The 17,812-nt window shown below is 39.1% G+C and overlaps 1 protein-coding gene across 4 annotated transcripts in view; it reads right to left on the bottom strand.

Moving 5' to 3' along the window:
* Nucleotides 1-2,659: 2,659 nt before the first annotated feature.
* Nucleotides 2,660-17,812, bottom strand: part of PECAM1 (platelet and endothelial cell adhesion molecule 1) — a 58,910-nt gene continuing 43,757 nt past the window's right edge. For 3 of the 4 annotated variants that reach the window (XM_067464212.1, XM_067464210.1, XM_060763108.2), the window contains exons 15-16: nucleotides 11,559-11,581; nucleotides 2,660-3,961 (exon numbers count right to left, since the gene is read on the bottom strand). In XM_067464212.1, the coding sequence (XP_067320313.1) occupies nucleotides 3,932-3,961; nucleotides 11,559-11,581 (53 nt within the window). In that variant the 3' untranslated portion in view covers nucleotides 2,660-3,931. Of the gene's footprint in view, nucleotides 3,962-8,465; nucleotides 8,525-11,558; nucleotides 11,582-17,812 lie in introns of those variants that run through there. The other variant, XM_067464211.1, reaches the window with a different exon arrangement.

Below are 17,812 nucleotides of genomic sequence, written 5' to 3' on the forward strand. Positions count from 1 at the left end.
TAAAGCCGTTAGGATCTAATGATTTTGCCCAATTGTGGTTTTAAATGGAATCACTTGTTTTAAATACATGAGCCTGTATGAGGAGAGAGGATGCAAAGAATATTAAGCTACTTAAGGGAAAGGGAGGGGGGGTTCTATATGTCTAACATGCCCTCCACTGTCTCAAAACACTTTATTTGTTTTCTCCCACATAGTCCTGAAATAGACTCAACTCCCAATGTCACATGTTAAGTGGCAATGAGAGACTCAGGAAAGACTATAGCTCCCAGATCCTTGACTGCCTCCTCCCTCTTTGATGTTTCTTCAAGCAGGCAAAGCCAGGAATTTTTTTTTACTCTCCTATGCTGTCATGCAGAGTCTAGTTGAGGAGTAGGAGAAACAAGGAAGGGCTTTGAGGAGAAGTCACCTCATTTGGGATTCTAAGATTTTCAAGTCACTTTCTCATAGAAACAAGGATTGGTAATAAAGCTTCAGTGGCGACACCATTTCTCTATGATAATTCTTACAGTAGATAATTTCCCTTCTTAGTGGTAGAATTCCTCTCACTTCCTGTTGTCTCATCCCTTTTTGTAACTAGGAATTGCATGTAAGTTGGATGCTCTTAACTCAAGAACTGCATTCATACTGTATAATATTTAAACAATTATAGTCGTGTTCATATATAACATATACACCGCTGGTAAAATTAGCAGAGATCTTTCTTGATATTGCAGATTTACTCCCCTTGCAAAACCTGTTCTCATTATTTTCTTCTCCTATCCTCCAGTAGCTTTCAGATAAAATGGAACAATAGATCTCAATGGCAGATTTTGTAGTTCCTGTCAGAGGGCAAGCACACATTTTGTTTTAATGCTTTAATAGCTTATTGTTTGCGTCTTGTTGAAACTGGTCCAGCATTTTGCACTTTGATGCCAGATGGGCATATTTGGCAGTGGCACCTGAGTAAGAGGACATTGTCTGTAATGTAATACCTTTCCTCTAAAGACTGGGCTCCAGGAACTACTTCAGTGCATGCCTGTGTATGCCCAAATATTTGGAAATATGTGCCATTTTACTTGGGTGTAACTGCACCTCAGCCACAGGCATAAGTTAGTCAAGCAAGAATAATTCTCTGTACCACCACTTCTGGTAAAAGTATTCTTACAAAGTACACTGAAGGCATATTCTAAATCTAATCTAAAATAATTCAGCACCCCACTAGTAACACCGAATGCCCTACATTCTATAGTACTTTCTCTCAAGAATAGAACTGTTGAATCTACTGGATTTACCTATGTATATTGACTCACCAGTCAACAATTGACTCAATAAGTCTATTTCCATAACCAACAAGATTCATGTAAAAGATATTTTCTTTCTGAGCTACAGATAGCAGGGTGGACAATATCTAGCTCTGCATCCCTAGCTAATATAGCGAGTGGATGACCAAAACTGCCATCCATCAATATTGTACTATGATGCTTCCCAGAAATTCTTGAGTAGCTTTAGGTTGCAACTCAACTTGAAATTGCTTGTGGGTAACCTTCACTTAATTCAGTGGGAGTGACTTCCAAGCCAACATGCATAGGACTGCGCTGAACCAGCAGGTAGAAATTAATTAATGGGAACAGAGGAATAGGCATATTAGGACAAAAATAGTATTTTAATAAAAATTTAGCAGAAATACATCCTTCACTACATCGTCCACCCAAGAAACCATTAGTAAGTCAAAGGAGGAAAGTTCTTGATCTTCTTCCTGTTCCTAGCAGAGTGCAGAGAGAAAGAAATTTATCAAAGAATAAAATATAGTAAAGCCAGACAAAGCAATCCCTTCACGTTCTATTAGATATGTCAGTGTATCACTTTAACCCCCTCGCTTAACAAAGTGTTGAACTAAAGTTGTGTTTTCCAGTTGTTTCTTGTAACAGAAGAGCTGGCATCACTTAAAAAAATAGTAAAGTCCCGTCTGTCTAAAAACCAATACCTAATTAAGTAGTCACCTATTCTTCCACAATCCAGAGCTTGGAAGTAATGTATTAAAAACAGTAACAGTAAAGTAATTCTGCTGAATATGAGGGGGGGAAATAATTTCCAAAAGTGTTCAGGTTCCTTAGGCTGACTGTGTGAGAAACCATTTATATTATTTCTAAAGTATATGTTATGACTGCATACCTTAATATCATGTATTGTTTTATGTACCTCTGTATCATGGGCTGGGTGGTGTAACATAAAATTAGTACAAATGTATTTCACAAAGATAGGCTGTAGGTCATAAAGATATGAAGAAAATCACAGAGTAATGCTAATTGTAATGCATGGCTTCCAAATTCTTCAAATAATACATAATGTCAATCTTTTATTTCAAGAACACTAAAAAGTAATGGATTGCTTTTTAAAAAATTATTCCAAGCTCTGCATTGAACTACAACTTATAGCAATTTTTGATATTTTAGTATTAATGGATATGCTCTTAGATGAGAGTCATGGGGCATTAGAGCTTATGCCACTCATTTTCAGTTAATTATGTCTGATACTTCCATTATTCTTATTTTCCCCAGCTCTCAAAACCTTTCAACACAGTTTACAGCCTGAACGCATGCGTGAGTCCAATACCTCTTTACTCTCTTTTACATCCATATATTATAAGTAAAGAAAAATAAATAATGAATATCACCACAAATGACATTTGGATAATTTCTTTAATAAAATACTTCATTGGATTCAGTGTAATAACATCTGGATACGGAAACATGATCAAAATTATCCTATCTACAATTGCCATTAGAAATATTGCAAAGTTCCTGTCATGATTTAGTGTTGTTGATTTTTAATTCAAAGGTACAATTTTAACTTTGTATTGCAGCATTTAGATTTATTTTATTATAGAACACCCAAAAAGTTCACTGTTTTGGTACGTCAAAATAAACACAGTTTGGCAAATGGTCATTTATCCTTCTGGTTTGATATGCTGTTACATAACCACAGAGATAACAACAGTTTTCAAAATGTTTGCGTATGAAACATTGATATTTAACTGTTTTAACTATGGGTTAATTTTAATGTGTGGTATAGCTGTCATGATGGGGGAGTGGGAAGAGGACACTGGCCTTTCCAAATAAGAATTCTAACAAAACAAATTTATTTCAATCCCCACATTTCAAGCATTGCAGTAACGTGAACTTGAGTTGAGTATGATAGTACTACAATTTAGATGTCAACGGAAAAGAGGCAGGCAAATGTACCAAGCTCCTTGAAGGATATCTTTATTGTGCACCTTATAAAGATGAATGTGATGACAGATTATGGGCATAGACACAAACACTTTTTCCTGCCTGCCCCAAAGAAGTAGCATCAGAGCATTCCATGGAGGATGAAAAATTATATCAAATGGTAACTGTTAATGGCACTTCACATTTTAGGCTTTTCCTCTATGAAAAAATGTGTAAAATCTGGGAATAACAAAGACCTATTATATATTGCCACCAGCAGCATTTCTGTCACCAATTGCCAGGATGCACTCCACAGTCTCCAAGGAACACAAGGGAGTGAGCAGATGTTGCTTCACATTTTGGCTTATTTTTTTATCTGTGGTTGCTTTAAGGATTAGAACAGAAAACAAGAAAGGCGGTAAACATTTTGGTAGGCTTATCTTTTCTCTGTAAGTGCTTCTAGGATGAAAACAAGAATGGTCGCAAACCTTTCATCATTATATACACACTTTGCTTTGGTTAGTGTGACACTAAAGAAAATATAGAACAAAAATTGGGAGTGTACATCACTATGTTGCAGTGGCTGGGCAGCACTAATGCTGTGTGTTAGGTTCACCCCACAGGGGCTACCCACAACAGCTCAAGCAAAATGTGACTTCTGAAAGCACCTAAATGCTACAGAATGTGTAGAACATGTGGAACATCTTCCTGCTTGTTTCCACTGATGCTTGTCGTCAGATTTTCTAAGTCCCATCTGGAGAACTTTCTATTCTCTGCAAGCAATAAGATTAAAATATTGTAAGATGTAGTCAAATATGTTTAAAGTATTTTAAAATCTTAATAAGACAAATAATTTTCTATGGGGAAAAATATGTCCTAGATGCATGGTTTGCTAGGGAAATGGTACACTGCACATTATATGTTAAATATATAAATTGGCTGGCATTCAGTTCAATGTTTACAATGTTGTAAGCCAACGTTCTGACATCATAAATATTGCAATTCGCATTTATGATCACAGCACACTTTCCATGACTGTGAATGTTCCCAAACTCACCCAAAAACCCAGGCAGATGAACCAACTATAGGAGATCTGAGCCATTGGAGAGTAGGGTGCTGCACAATGATGCATCCAATCCTTGCAGATGTCTTTGCAATGCTTTGTGCATGATGCTTCGCTGGTGAGAGGAGCCTGGTGCATCATTGTTCAGGACCTCGCTCTCTAATGCCTGATAATCCCTTTGATTGGTGCAGCTGCTTGCCTTCTTGGTGGATTGTGTGGAACTAGGACACCCAATATAGGAAAGACAATGGAACCCCATCACTGTTAATGCAGGGTTTGCAATAACATTACAAAATATGTATCCACAACTAACAAATAACAATATTCTGCTGAAGGACTACTTTGGATCTAGAATGTTGGTGGCAACTGTGGTTTCCTGTTCTTACCTGACCATAAATCCAAAGAATAGTGGCAGCCAGTTTACATAACAATTTAAACATTTAAGGACCATTGATGGGGGAAATCTGAAAGTGGTTCACAGGCTGCAACTATCCAACTCTGTTGTTCCCACAACTGCATGCAGGATTCAGCTTTTATCATATATTAATAATTTTTCCTGCTAATGGCAACTACCCATGACATTTTCATCCCCTTATCCACAGCTATCATGCATCAAGAAGGAAGACAGATGTTAACTTCAATGTAAGCTCATTTGAGCAGGACTGGCTGCATAGCTAACTTTACTTCTGTGCATTTATGGAGTTTCTCTATGTCTCACAGACTCACTAACATCAAAATATTGCTTATGATATTTTAAACTACTGTATTATTTACTGAAATATCATATCCCATCTAAGATACTGAATTACCAGGAACTAAGGAAAGGCATACACATCCCCTTCTAAGGGTGCATCTCCACTGCAGAATTAATGCAGTTTGAATATGGAACCCTGGGATTTGTAACTTAGTGAGGCACTAGTGCTCTTTGCCAGAGAAGGCAAAAGGCCATGTAAAATTACAGTACTCAATACCATTGAACAATGGCAGAAAGTGGAGTCAAACTACAGATATTTTGCAGTATAGATAGAACTGAGCTTCCTTCCTTTAATTTATCCAGAATAAAATCAGGGACATATTTGAATAGTAGAATCTATTCTAAAATATGGCATTCTTTACTCCTTTATCAACTTGCCATTTAAAATATAACATGTACACTGCACTGATTAAACTTAAAACACATTTTTATCAGGCCAACTACATGAAAAGGGCAATTCAAGATGATGGAGGGATAAGAGTTGAAGAGGGAGTAGCAGAAGAAATCAAGTTGTACTGCTGGAGCAAGTCAAACACAATACCAAATTAGTCTTTGGCGAAGTAGTTGTCTCATTGTTAAGATATTTCCTTTTAATATGTTTTCAGAAAATGGTAGTAGCTATTAAATAGCACAGAAAGATTGCCAGCTCTGATTCCAGGAAGGAAACCCCCACCCAGTTCCTCTCTGAGTAATTCAGCCTTTGCTTATGATGGTTTCTAGCTTGAGACAAAATTCTGTATAAGGAAAGAGTCTAATGAGAGTATTTTATTGAGAAAGAGAGAAAGACCACAGCATGGTGAGGGTGAACACATCCAATATTCTGCCGAAGACCCACAGAAATCTGGAATGGACCTTCTTCTTGGTAGCTTTCCAGTTGCTGTGGATCTTTTCCCCCTTGAAAACAGGTCACACCCGAAATCTTAGCATTTCTTTTATAGTAAATTAAAGTCACACAATGCTGTTTTGGAGTATCTTTGCTATGATCAACTCTTCTGAGACCCAGAGGCAGATGTTAATTTACAGTGAATTGTGATGAGTTACCTCCAGTTTCTTCATACAATCAGATCTGTTTACTGTAACAGACTCAGCGACCTTCAGTTCCGTGCCAACAAGATATAAACAATACAAAGAATTATTTGCTATCCTCATGAGGATATTGATGTTGACTAACACAAATCCTTTGCATGTGCCTAAAGTTACATTCTTTGGAATGTATGCTCTTTGTCTTTCAAAGCTTGCTATTTTGAGCCAGACCTTCGTAGCTCTCATTCCACAAAGGACTTGCATGTCTTACTATGTACAAGTCACTTTTTGTTACTTATTAAAATTCTTTCGAGTATGTACCTACACTTCCTGTGAATGACTACATGCTGCTTCATTTCCTAAATCAGGGGAAAATGCAAAAAGGCATTATCTGCTGCCAAAAAGAAAACAAAAGCCTCATTGGATGAAAGATTGAATTCTTCAAGAAGTTAAGGAGTGACAAGAAGCAAACAGAAAAAAAACCAAAAGTAAGGTGAAATTTCTGCAACTAACTATTCAGTGGCCTATGCACAAGGACAAAGAAAATTACGTATAATAAATAAGCAATGCAGAGATACAGAAAGACAACAAGAAGAAACCTGTTTCATGAGATCTGAAAAAAAATCAAAAGAAAGTTTAAACCAAAACTGGGGATGCTATACAATCAGCAAGGGAACACAATATGGGATCAAGAAGAAATAAATATATGATGAAAAAATACACATAAAAGAGATGAAAGGATGACAGCTTAATGAACCCATGATTTTAGAAAGTGCAGTGGAACCTGCACTTAGACCACTTGGGATAAATAAATCACCAGGAATAGATGAAATAAAGATGATAGCACTGGGGACCTCAAGGTTGGACTTCTGTAATGCGCTGCACATTGGGCTACCTCTGTGCCAAGTTTGGAAACTCCAGTTGGTTTAAAATACAGCAGCCAGACTAGTTACAGGAACATATAGGAGTGAGCATATCACCTCTATACTAAAGTCATTTCACTGGTTGCCAATTAATTTCTGAGCAAAGTACAAAGAAATGGTTTTGACCATTAAAGCCCTACATAGCTTCAGTCTAAGTTATCCACAGGATCGCCTTCTCCCACATAACCTGCCTCTTAAGACACTGAGGTCCTCTAGGAGATGCTTACTCCAGCCAGCGAGAACGCAACTGCCAACCGTCATCCAGAGCTCCCTTTCATCGGGCACCCCAAAAAGACTGTGAAATTACCTCTCCGAAGAGATCTGACAACTCAATCAGCTGTCAGAATTTAAAACACAACTGAAGAACTATCTCTTCCAGCAGGCCTACCCAGTCAGTTTTAATTACGGCTTTTAAATCACATATATTTATTGTGTTTAACTTTTGGTTCATGTATTTTAATATGTGTATATTTTAATATATGGTTTTATGGTTGCATTTTAACTTTGTTTTAATGTGTGATTTTATAGATGTATTAGACTTCGTTGTGCCTCACCTCGAGCCAAAGTTATTTATTTATTATTATTACTAGCCATCCCCTGCCACGTGTTGCTGTGGCCCACATGGGGGTTCTGTGTGGCAGGTTTGGCCCAAATCTATCATTGGTGGGGTTCAGAATGCTCTGTGATTGTAGGTGAACTATAAATACCAGCAACTACAACTCCCAAATGTCAAGATTCTATTTTCCCCAAACTCCACCAGTGTTCACATTTGGGCATATTGAGTATTCGTGTAGAGTTTGGTCCAGATCCATCATTGTTAGAGTCCACAGTGATCTCTGGATGTAGGTGAACTACAACTCCAAAACCAAAGGACACTGCCCACCAAACCCTTCCAGTATTTTCAGTTAGTCATGGGAGAACTGTGTGCCAAGTTTGGTTCAATTCCAAAGTTGGTGGGCTTCAGAATGCTTTTTGATTGTAGGTGAACTATAAATCCCAGCAACTACAACTCCCAAATGACAAAATAAAAAAATTGAGTGAAGGACATACATTGGGTTGTTAGATGTATGCTGTCCAAATTTGGTGTCAATCGACCCACTGGTTTTTGAGTTCTATTAATCCCACAAACAAACATTACATTTTTATTTATATAGATTTACCAATAGAGCTGTCTCAAGCTATAGTGACAGAATCACTCCTTTCTAACTAAAATTTGTCAACAAATGCAGAAGACAAAACAATGGTCCCCAGATTAGAAATATACATTCCAATTTCAAAGAATTTTCTTGACTTTTATGCTAAATGTAGTTTGTAAAAATCTAGATAAGACTCAGAGAAAGGAGGCTTGAAAAGTCGAGGAAAGAACAAAAATTTAAGATATGCAGATAACACCATTCTTCTAGCAGAAAATAGCAAAGACTTGAAAAAACTATTGGAAAAAGTCGAAGAAGATAGTGCAAAAACAGGTTTAGAGTTGAAGATTAAGAAGGCAAAAACAATTAACAGAGATGACTTACATGATGCAGTCATCAAAATAGTAAAAGATCTTCCATATCTTGACTCATAATGCAAACTGCAGTCAAGAAATCAGAAAAATATTAGAACTTGAAAGGGCAGCTATGAAAAAAGCAGACAAGATCATGGAGTGTGAAGGTATACTGAATACTAAAATCATGCCTTTGTGTTTGCAATTTTTATGTATGATTCTGAAAGTGTGACAGTGAACAAAACTGATGAAATGAGACTTGCCTCATTTAAAATGTGGCAGAAGTAGGAAACTGTGAATATCACAGCAAAAATACAAATAAATGGGTTCTAAAGCAAATCACCCGGTGGTGCAGTGGGTTAAACCACTGAACTGGTAAACTTGTTGACCGAAAGGTCGCAGGTTCGAATCTGGAGAGCGGTGTAACCTTACGCTGTCAGCTCCAGCTTCTGCCAACCTAGCAGTTCGAAAACATGCAAATGTGAGTAGATCAATAGGTACCACTCCGGTGGGAAAGTAACAGCGCTCCATGCAGTCATGTTGGCCACATGACCTTGGAGGTGTCTATGGGCAACGCTGGCTTTTTGGCTTAGAAATGGAGATGAACGCCATACCCGAGTCGGACACGACTGGACTTAATGTCAGGGGAAAACCTTTACCTTAGAGCAAATCAAGGCTGAATTCTCCCTAAAAACCAGTCTGAAAGTTTGTAAATATCATGGGAAGAGTATCTCATTAGAGAAGACAATTATGTTGGATAAGGTAGAAGGTAATAGAAAAAGAGGAAAGTTGCATTCCAGGTGGAAGTCACTGTTGTCTTGAGTCTGCAAGACCTGAGCAGGGTTGTTGATGACAGAGTGACTTGCAGATCTCTCATCTCTCATTTCTCTGTTCACCATAAGGCGAAGTCATAGAAACATAGAGTTGGAAGAGACCACATGGGCCATCTAGTCCAACCCTCTGCCATACAGGAAAAGCACAATCAAAGTATCCCTGACAGATGGCCACCCAGCCTCTGTTTAAAAGCCTTAAAGGAAGGAGCTTCCACAAGGCTCTGAGGCAGAGAGTTCCACTGCTGAACAGCTCTTATGGTCAGGAAGTTCAAATAGAATCTCCTTTCTTGTCATTTGAACCATTTGCTCTGAGTCCTGGTTTCCAGGACAGATTTCTATATTTGGATGTGTCAGGAATGTCATGACCCACTTTTGTTAGGGAAATATGGATGTGTGGAAAGCATGCCTCAGGCTATGAATCTATGGAATTATCTCCAAGAATTTTCCCCAGCAGAAGAGCTTGGCTGCATCTATTTCACACTTGCCTACACCACACTTTCCAGGCACACTCACGCATTAAATCTTCTTGAAAATATTTCATTCATATATAGATTTGATTCATGGATGATGGAGATTAGGAGCTGTCTTTCATATCAAGCAGAGGAAAAAGCATAGATGAACATGGAAAAATCTCATTTCTCAGAAAGAGAAATTTTTCAAATTTCAGCTTTGTTTCTCCTTTTTTCTTGAGCTGGAGGAAACTACTAAAGGTCAATTGCTCATGGATGGAAAGGACATAAACTGAATGATACACAGAGCTTAATGTAGCCTTAAACTGTAATAACAGAAGTTGTGGGTTTCTCTGAATTCTCTCCAAGAACCCAGAACAGTCCATAACTGTATAAACCAGGGTCGCCAAACTAAGGCCCATGGCCTGGATGCGGCCCTCCAGGGTCATTTACCTGCCCCCTGTCCTAAACTTTATAGATGCAGGGTCGCCTTAAATCTGAAATAAATTTACGGCACACATCAACAACAATTCTAATTCACTTGACTATCTCATCAGCCAAAAGCATATTTATGTTTATGTTCAAAATTGTTCATCATTTGAAAGATTGTATTTTTCTTTCATACTTTCTTGCACTACAAATAAGATATGACCAAAGTGCATAGGAATTCATTCGTGTTTTTTTAAAAAATTATAGTCTGCCCCCCTCCTCCAATAGCGGTGAATTGGCCCTCTGCTTTAAAAGCTTGAGTACCCCTGAGTCAGAACCAGCTGAAACTGCATATGTGGCTATCCCATATTCCCCAGTCTTGAGAAGCTCAGGGACAACGAATGGCCCTCACTGTTTTCCTGCCATTCTTATCATCACAGCATCTACCAGTTGTGATATGCCTAGTGTTGGCCATTCATCACATGGAGTGACATTGGCTGAAGTGCTAGGACGATCAAAGAAGGGAGGGGGGAGGAGGGGTCAGTTCCTCTTCTGCCCCCCTCCCCCCAAGTCTCTCTGCTCCCTCTGGGTGATGAGCAACTGTCACTAGCTACGTTGCAACCATTGGACACCACTGCGATGAGAATGGGAGGGAGGTGTTGGTAAGGGTGGGCCTCAGACAGCACCAAACTGGGTTCGGTGCCTCTGAACAGTCTGGACTTCCTCCCATATCCGCAGTGACTGGGAGACTTTCAGTAGAAACCTTCCCAGGACTAATCTGGGTTTCACCACCCTAGATTGTCTTTGGGATTAAAGGGTCTGTGAGTAGAGCCACCCAGAGTTTGCATGTTTCCTCTGTGGATACAGCAGGCTGGCTGCACTTCACTTCTGAGAGGAGCAAATGTTTGCTACTGAATACCATCTTCTCTTTCATAAACACACACCCTCTTTGCAGCTGTCAACGTGCAATGTCAAAAGAACTATCCAAGAAGAGTTTATACTGGCCAGTAAATCTAGAGCCTGTCCACAGCACCTGCCAAATCCACTGCCATGATGGACTGGTGGGTTGGGCCATGCTTTGGGGACTGTGTATATTCTGATGCCATGGAACAGATTCACCTGTTCTTCAGGATAATGGATTAGTATAAATGTGTCTTTTGAGAGTATTGAAAGCCAACTGCGAGTCAGCTCTGGTTTTAATCCACCAGTCTAATAATTTAAAGAATTTTACTTGACCAATTCCCTCTTCCATTATTTTTGATGTGAATTATGCATACTGTCAAAACATATATGTGTTAAGAACTGAGATAGGCTACAGATGATACAAACTGAGACAAATTAGTCACCTCAAACTACTACTTTTACAACTATGTCCTCATTTTTTATGGCTCAAAAGAAATCCATACTTACAGAATGTCTGCTTTCCCCAGCATCTGAAAATTATAAAGCAAGGTTTAGAAAATGAAACAAAAATCAGTAAAATATTTCATTTAATATGGAAAGACATAAGTATCATATCAGCAGATATCTGCAAACTCATGTTACTTGAGTTCCTCTTGAGATATCTGATTAAAGCTGCAGACGAGAGCTCAATATTAATTTAGACTATTGATTGTCCTCTCTACATTTATGTTCTAACAGTATCATCTATATATTAACCAAAATACAAATTTTAATAGTATATATAAAGCCAATGTGACTTATCCATCCATGTAAGGCATCTCCCTCAGATTGCAACAACATCTCGCAGCCTATATTCACACAAAGTGCCACATTTCTGTTTTTCTGCACATATTTGATGAAATAGTAAGTCTCAATGGCCACTACTTCTTCTTTGACATAGGATTGCCTTCCAAAGGGAAATGATTAAAATTTGGAATTCCTTTCTCTGGTCCTTAATTTTAAGTTCTATTATAAAGTAAAATATGGGACTGGCCTGATTGTTTTGTGGAAAACTAGCAGAGACACAGTACGTAGAACTTGACTCAATTCCTCGAGCTGCAATAACAGGATCTAGATAAAGTACCGCTATCGCTTTACCAAAAGCAACAGGATTTAAGGCCTTTAGGGGGGAAACATATTTGAAATAAATTATTTCAAGGCACTTTTGGTATGCTGAGTATTGTACTACCAGGAAAGAGGAAATTATAAATTTTGTATATTTCCAAAACTTCAAATGAAGGGATGTTTATTAATTATACTATGGCTGGTGGGGGGGGGGGGGGGGGGTTGGAGGAAAAAACCAATTGATAGCTTATGTCTTCATGATCCTAAATAAAATTCTACAAGGCCACCAACAAGTCTAATCTAATTTTTATCTGTAACACATCCTCTAGGTATTTTCAGCCTTTGACAAAATCTCTGTTTAATTTCTAAGTTGCGCTTGAAAAGTAAAACAATAATAATTTCTACAGTCCCTGTGCTTCATTCTGTACTTGGCAAGCTTCAAAACTTTTGAAAACGAGATGTATGTTATAAACATGCTGATATAGAACGGAAATGCAGCTCCCTGGTTTGCATGAAGTGTCCTTGTTTTGCACCTACAGACATGTCATAGTGTAGACACAGATAAGATAATTTTAGTTGATAAAGCATGAAAGGCATAATAAGAAGCCAAGGACATCACAAGACAAGTTTTAAAAGTGTTAGGTACTAGGTTGACTGAAAACTGTTTCAAAGTTCTCAGAAAAAGAGGCAGTTCAGGCAACTTCATGGCATGCTGTGCAAAGGCAGCAGCTAGACAGCAATGATCAGAGTGTTAAACATATTTGGTAACAATTATGGGACATAGAACATAGTTTGACGTAAATTAATTAACCAAATAAGCATTTTCTCGCTTCTATCAACATGGCTTCAGCAGGATATATTAGTACTTTGCAGACTGGTAGTACAATACTCAGCATACCAAAAGTGCCTTGAAATAATTTATTTCAAATATGTTTGCAGATCCCAGCTGAACTGTTTAAAATCTTGAAAGATGATGCTGTCAGGGTGATGCATGCCATATGCCAGCAAATATGGAAAACACAAGAATGGCCATCAGACTGGAAAAAATCCACTTATATCCCCATACCAAAAAAGGGAAATGCGAAAGACTGCTCAAACTTCCGTATAGTGGCCCTTATTTCTCATGCCAGTAAGGTAATGCTCAAGATCCTGCAAGGAAGACTCCAGCAATACATGGAGCGAGAGTTGCCAGATGTTCAAGCTGGGTTTAGAAAAGGCAGAGGAACGAGAGAGCAGATTGCCAATATCCACTGGCTAATGGAGAAAGGCAGGGAGTTTCAGAAAAACATCTATTTCTGTTTTATTGACTATTCTAAAGCCTCTGACTGTGTGGATCATAATAAATTGTGGCAAGTTCTTGGTGGTATGGGCATACCAAATCACCTTGTCTCTCTCCTGAGGAATCTGTATAAGGACCAAGTAGCAACAGTCAGAACTGACCACGGAACAACAAGACTGGTTCAAGATTGGGAAAGGCGTACGGCAGGATTGTATACTCTCCCCCAACTTATTCAACTTGTATGGAGAACACACCATGCGATGTGCGGGGCTTGACAAATACAAGGCTGGGGTGAAAATTGCTGGAAGAAACATTACAACCGTAGATATGCAGATAACACCACTTTGATGGCCGAAAGCGAGGAGGAGCTGAGGAGCCTTCTAATCAAGGTGAAAGAAGAAAGCGCAAAAGCTGGGTTTCAACTAAACATAAAAAAAACCAAGATTATGGCAACAAGAATGATTGACAACTGGGAAATAGAGAGAGAAAACGTGGAGGCAGTGACAGACTTTGTATTTCTAGGTGCAAAGATTACTGCAGATGCAGACTGCAGCCAGGAAATCAGGAGACACTTACTTCTTGGGAGGAGAGCAATGTCCAATCTCTATAAGATAGTGAAGAGAAGAGACATCACACTGGCAACAAATCCACATAGTAAACACAATGGTATTCCCCACAGTCTCCTACGGATGTGAGAGCTGGATTACTGGGAAGGCTGAGCGAAGGAAGATAGATGCTTTTGAACTGTGGTGCTGGAGGAAAGTTCTGAGAGTGCCTTGGACTCCGAGAAGATCCAACCAGTCCATACTCCAGGAAATAAAGCCTGCCTGCTCATTGGAGGGAAGGATAGAAGAGGCAAAGATGGAAGCACTTTGGCCACATCATGAGAAGAAAGGAAAGCTTTCTTCTCATGATGTGATAAAGCATGAAAGACAATGATGCTGGGGGAAATGGAAGGAAAAAGGAAGAGGTGCCGACCAAGGGCAAGATGGATGTATGGCATCCTTGAAGTGACTGGATTGGCCTTGAAGGAGCTGGGGTGGTGAAGGCTGACAGGGAGCTCTGGCGTGGGCTGGTCCATGAGGTCATGAAGAGTCGGAGAGGACTGAACAAATGAACAACAACAAGACTGTTAATAGCTTTGAGTGTGTCTGATTTGTGTGAATCACACTAGATTGCTCCCATTTGCAAAAGGTCAATAAAATTATACTTTTCATTCAGAACCTAAGTCTGCTTCTTTGGTTGACCCTTTTTATGGTAACAGTACAATGTGCAAAGCAGTCTCAGAACATCTATTCATTTACTTGGATTAACTCATTGATGAATTGTGGCATCTTGGCTTCTTGTTAAAGAGGTCACAGCAAAACATTGCCCTGAAAAATTGTGTTTTGCTATTTCAGAGCTGAGTGGCTATCTAATTTAATATTGCAAATCCTCAATCCTGGCTAGATTGCTATTAAATACATTTTAATTTGCAACAACAATAATTGATTTATCCAATTGATAAGGTACGGTGTTTCTCTTAAGGTAATGAAGCTTCTAAGCCAAAGTGGCTCAGTTGGTATGGCAGTTCAGCATAGCTGAGCGTTTAGAGGAACACCTGGAGCCTCAGGAGAATATTGAAATGGTAGTCTGTTTGAGGCAAAATTATTTTATCTTTGATACAGAAGAACTGTAAACTATTGAAAGAAAGGGAAGGAAGAAGTGACTTCAAAACGAGTGGAACCTGACCAGTGAGTCCTAACAGTTTGGACTTCAGTTGTAATCAGTTTTGTAACCTGGCAAATGAAACAGAGCTATGAAAAATAAGAATTCAAGGTGGAGGAAATGGACTGAATTTCATATATTGGACAGCTGTCAGTTTATAATGTTACATATGGGCCACCATCAAATATCTATGCAAATACCCACACGGTGAATTTCATTCTGAATATTGGGTTTCCAATATTCAACTAAGAAGTCATATTGTAATCACTGTTATTTTCAAAAGAAAGAAGATAGGCAATGAAACTGCACTGAAAAACAAAATTCTGAAGGCTGTTTAGCGATGAAAAGAAATGCAATATGGCCAAATATTCTTGCAAGCATAATCTAAGCATATGGACAGGTTAGAGAATCTTTAAAACTTGGTAAGTGTAGAGGTTCTTGCAAGACTTGAATTTAGAAAGGTTTGGGAATGAGGACAGAATAGGCATTAGGTGTTATCTATAAGCCTCTTCACATGGGAAACTATTCAACTATTTTATCGACTATTCAGTTTATAAAATATCCAGTCCAACCTATGAAACTTCAAGCATAAGTTGCCCTGTTTGTAGATTTTTGTGAGGATCTCTGAGCCCAAAGGAAGGGACCCTCAAGAGGTGTAATGTTTTGAAGTCTGGAAGCCACAAGTGCCAAAGAAAGTTTCATGTGACATAGAACCATTTCTACCAACTTCTTCCAAAGTGTGAAACAAAGCAGAGTTTTCTCATGCCTCTTTCTGCTGAAGAATATTTGTTTTTCCGCAACATATTGTGGGAGACTGTGGGATTCTGAGCATTTCCTCTCTCAACAAGCTGTTTCTTAGCAACTGACTCATTTTTCCACGAGGAGCATGTTGATTAGAACAATTTCCAGAGGTGCAGAACCATAATAGCCTGCTCCACCAAAATCAACAATATGTCTTCATAGGCATTCAAAGACATGACTCCACAATGACATAAACTTTCTTGGACCAGAGTCCATTTCATCAGATCCACAAATATAATCTTAAACTGGCAGGCATGATGGTAGACCTGATTGAAGAATGGCTGGAAATTGTGAAGAAAAAAGATACAAAATCCACAAATATATCCGCAACACCTAAAAACAAGCCCTATTCTAGGTTTCGCCAGAGAATGGCCCCTTTCACTCACCATACTTTCCATCACTACCAGTGGTTCTCAACCTGTGGGTCCCCAGATGTTTTGGCTTTCAACTCCCAGAAATCCTAATAGCTGGTAAACTGGCTGGGCTTTCTGGGAGTTGTAGGTCAAAACACCTGGGGACCTACAGGTTGAGCACTGATCACTACAGATCTAAGTGATTAATGAAAGAACTCTTAAGTAGAGTGAAATTAATAGGAAGCATTGGGGAAGTGGTTCTCAAGTTGGATGTGGGAGGTTAGGAAATGGTGAGAATATCCCATTTCTCACAGCCTATGGAAAGAAAGGAAATAACATAGTCCTGGTTCTTGTGGTTGGGCTAGAAGACAGGAAACACACACACACTCATGGCCACTAGACAGAGCATGTAGTGTAGCTCTATAGCTTTTCACAGATGGAAGCATAACCACTTCATCACATGAGTCCTTTATAGCATCGTAGAACGCATTTGCCCCAGTTGAGCCATGGAGCCCCACAACACCCATCAAAAAATGCAGGCTCACTTTCGGTGGCTCGACTGGGGTGCAAGCATCCTATGACGCTGTACCAGGAACACGGGAGGCTTCCCGTGTTCTGTTGAAAACCACAAGGCCAGTGCAGGGGAAGCCATGTGGCAATGCTTCCTCATGTGTGATGGGTAAGATGGGCCGTGGAGAGCCACGATTGCCCCACTGCCTTGAGGATTCATCACAGAGGATGACGAATTGCCCCATGAGACCGCATCCATGTGATGAGGTCCTTAGTCGTACCTCCATATTTATGGTTTTGATTTTCATGGATTTGATTAAAAATGGTCTCTGTAGGGATTTCTAGCTCCTCCAGTGTGATTCTATGGTCAACTTCCTCTGGTCATATTGAAGGACCTAGAGATTTCTAGAAACACTGGAAGTTGTCCATAGAGTTGTGGTGGAAGACCTAAAAGTACCTGGAAAGGCATTCTCTCAGGTTTAAAAAATAATAATTTCTTCATTCACAGTTTTTCACTTTCACCTATGCAGAACAGAGGGTTCTAGAAGTTGCATTGTCAAAAATAGCCTTTCCAGTTATGAATTAATGACAGCTGCAATGTGCAGAAACAAAAATGAAGAACTACAGTCAGGGACAGAGAGAACAACCTGTTCTTTTGCTCAGTTGTTGTTCCCCAAAGACAGCCCTGTTGCAAACTGCGTAACTCAGCTGCTCTGGATTCCCTTCCCAAAATATTGCAGAATGATGTTAAGAAATGCCTTTTGAGGATGCAGGCTAGAGGTGTTTGAAAAGTGGGGCGTGGACTCAAGGAATTTTGTCCACTCTGACTCTTGTTGCATTTCTCCTTTAGCTCCAAGGCAAGCACAATGTCTCTGTATGGTTGCTTCAGTATCATTACTATCAAAAACGATCTCCATAAACATCAGCATGGTTACATTTCACTAAGTAATGCAATAAAACCTCCAAAAGTACTTTGCTGTTGTGTGATGCCCGGCTTATCTCTTTGA

Source organism: Anolis sagrei, chromosome 2 (assembly GCF_037176765.1).
Source record: "Anolis sagrei isolate rAnoSag1 chromosome 2, rAnoSag1.mat, whole genome shotgun sequence".
Classification (NCBI taxonomy): Eukaryota; Metazoa; Chordata; class Lepidosauria; order Squamata; family Dactyloidae; genus Anolis; species Anolis sagrei.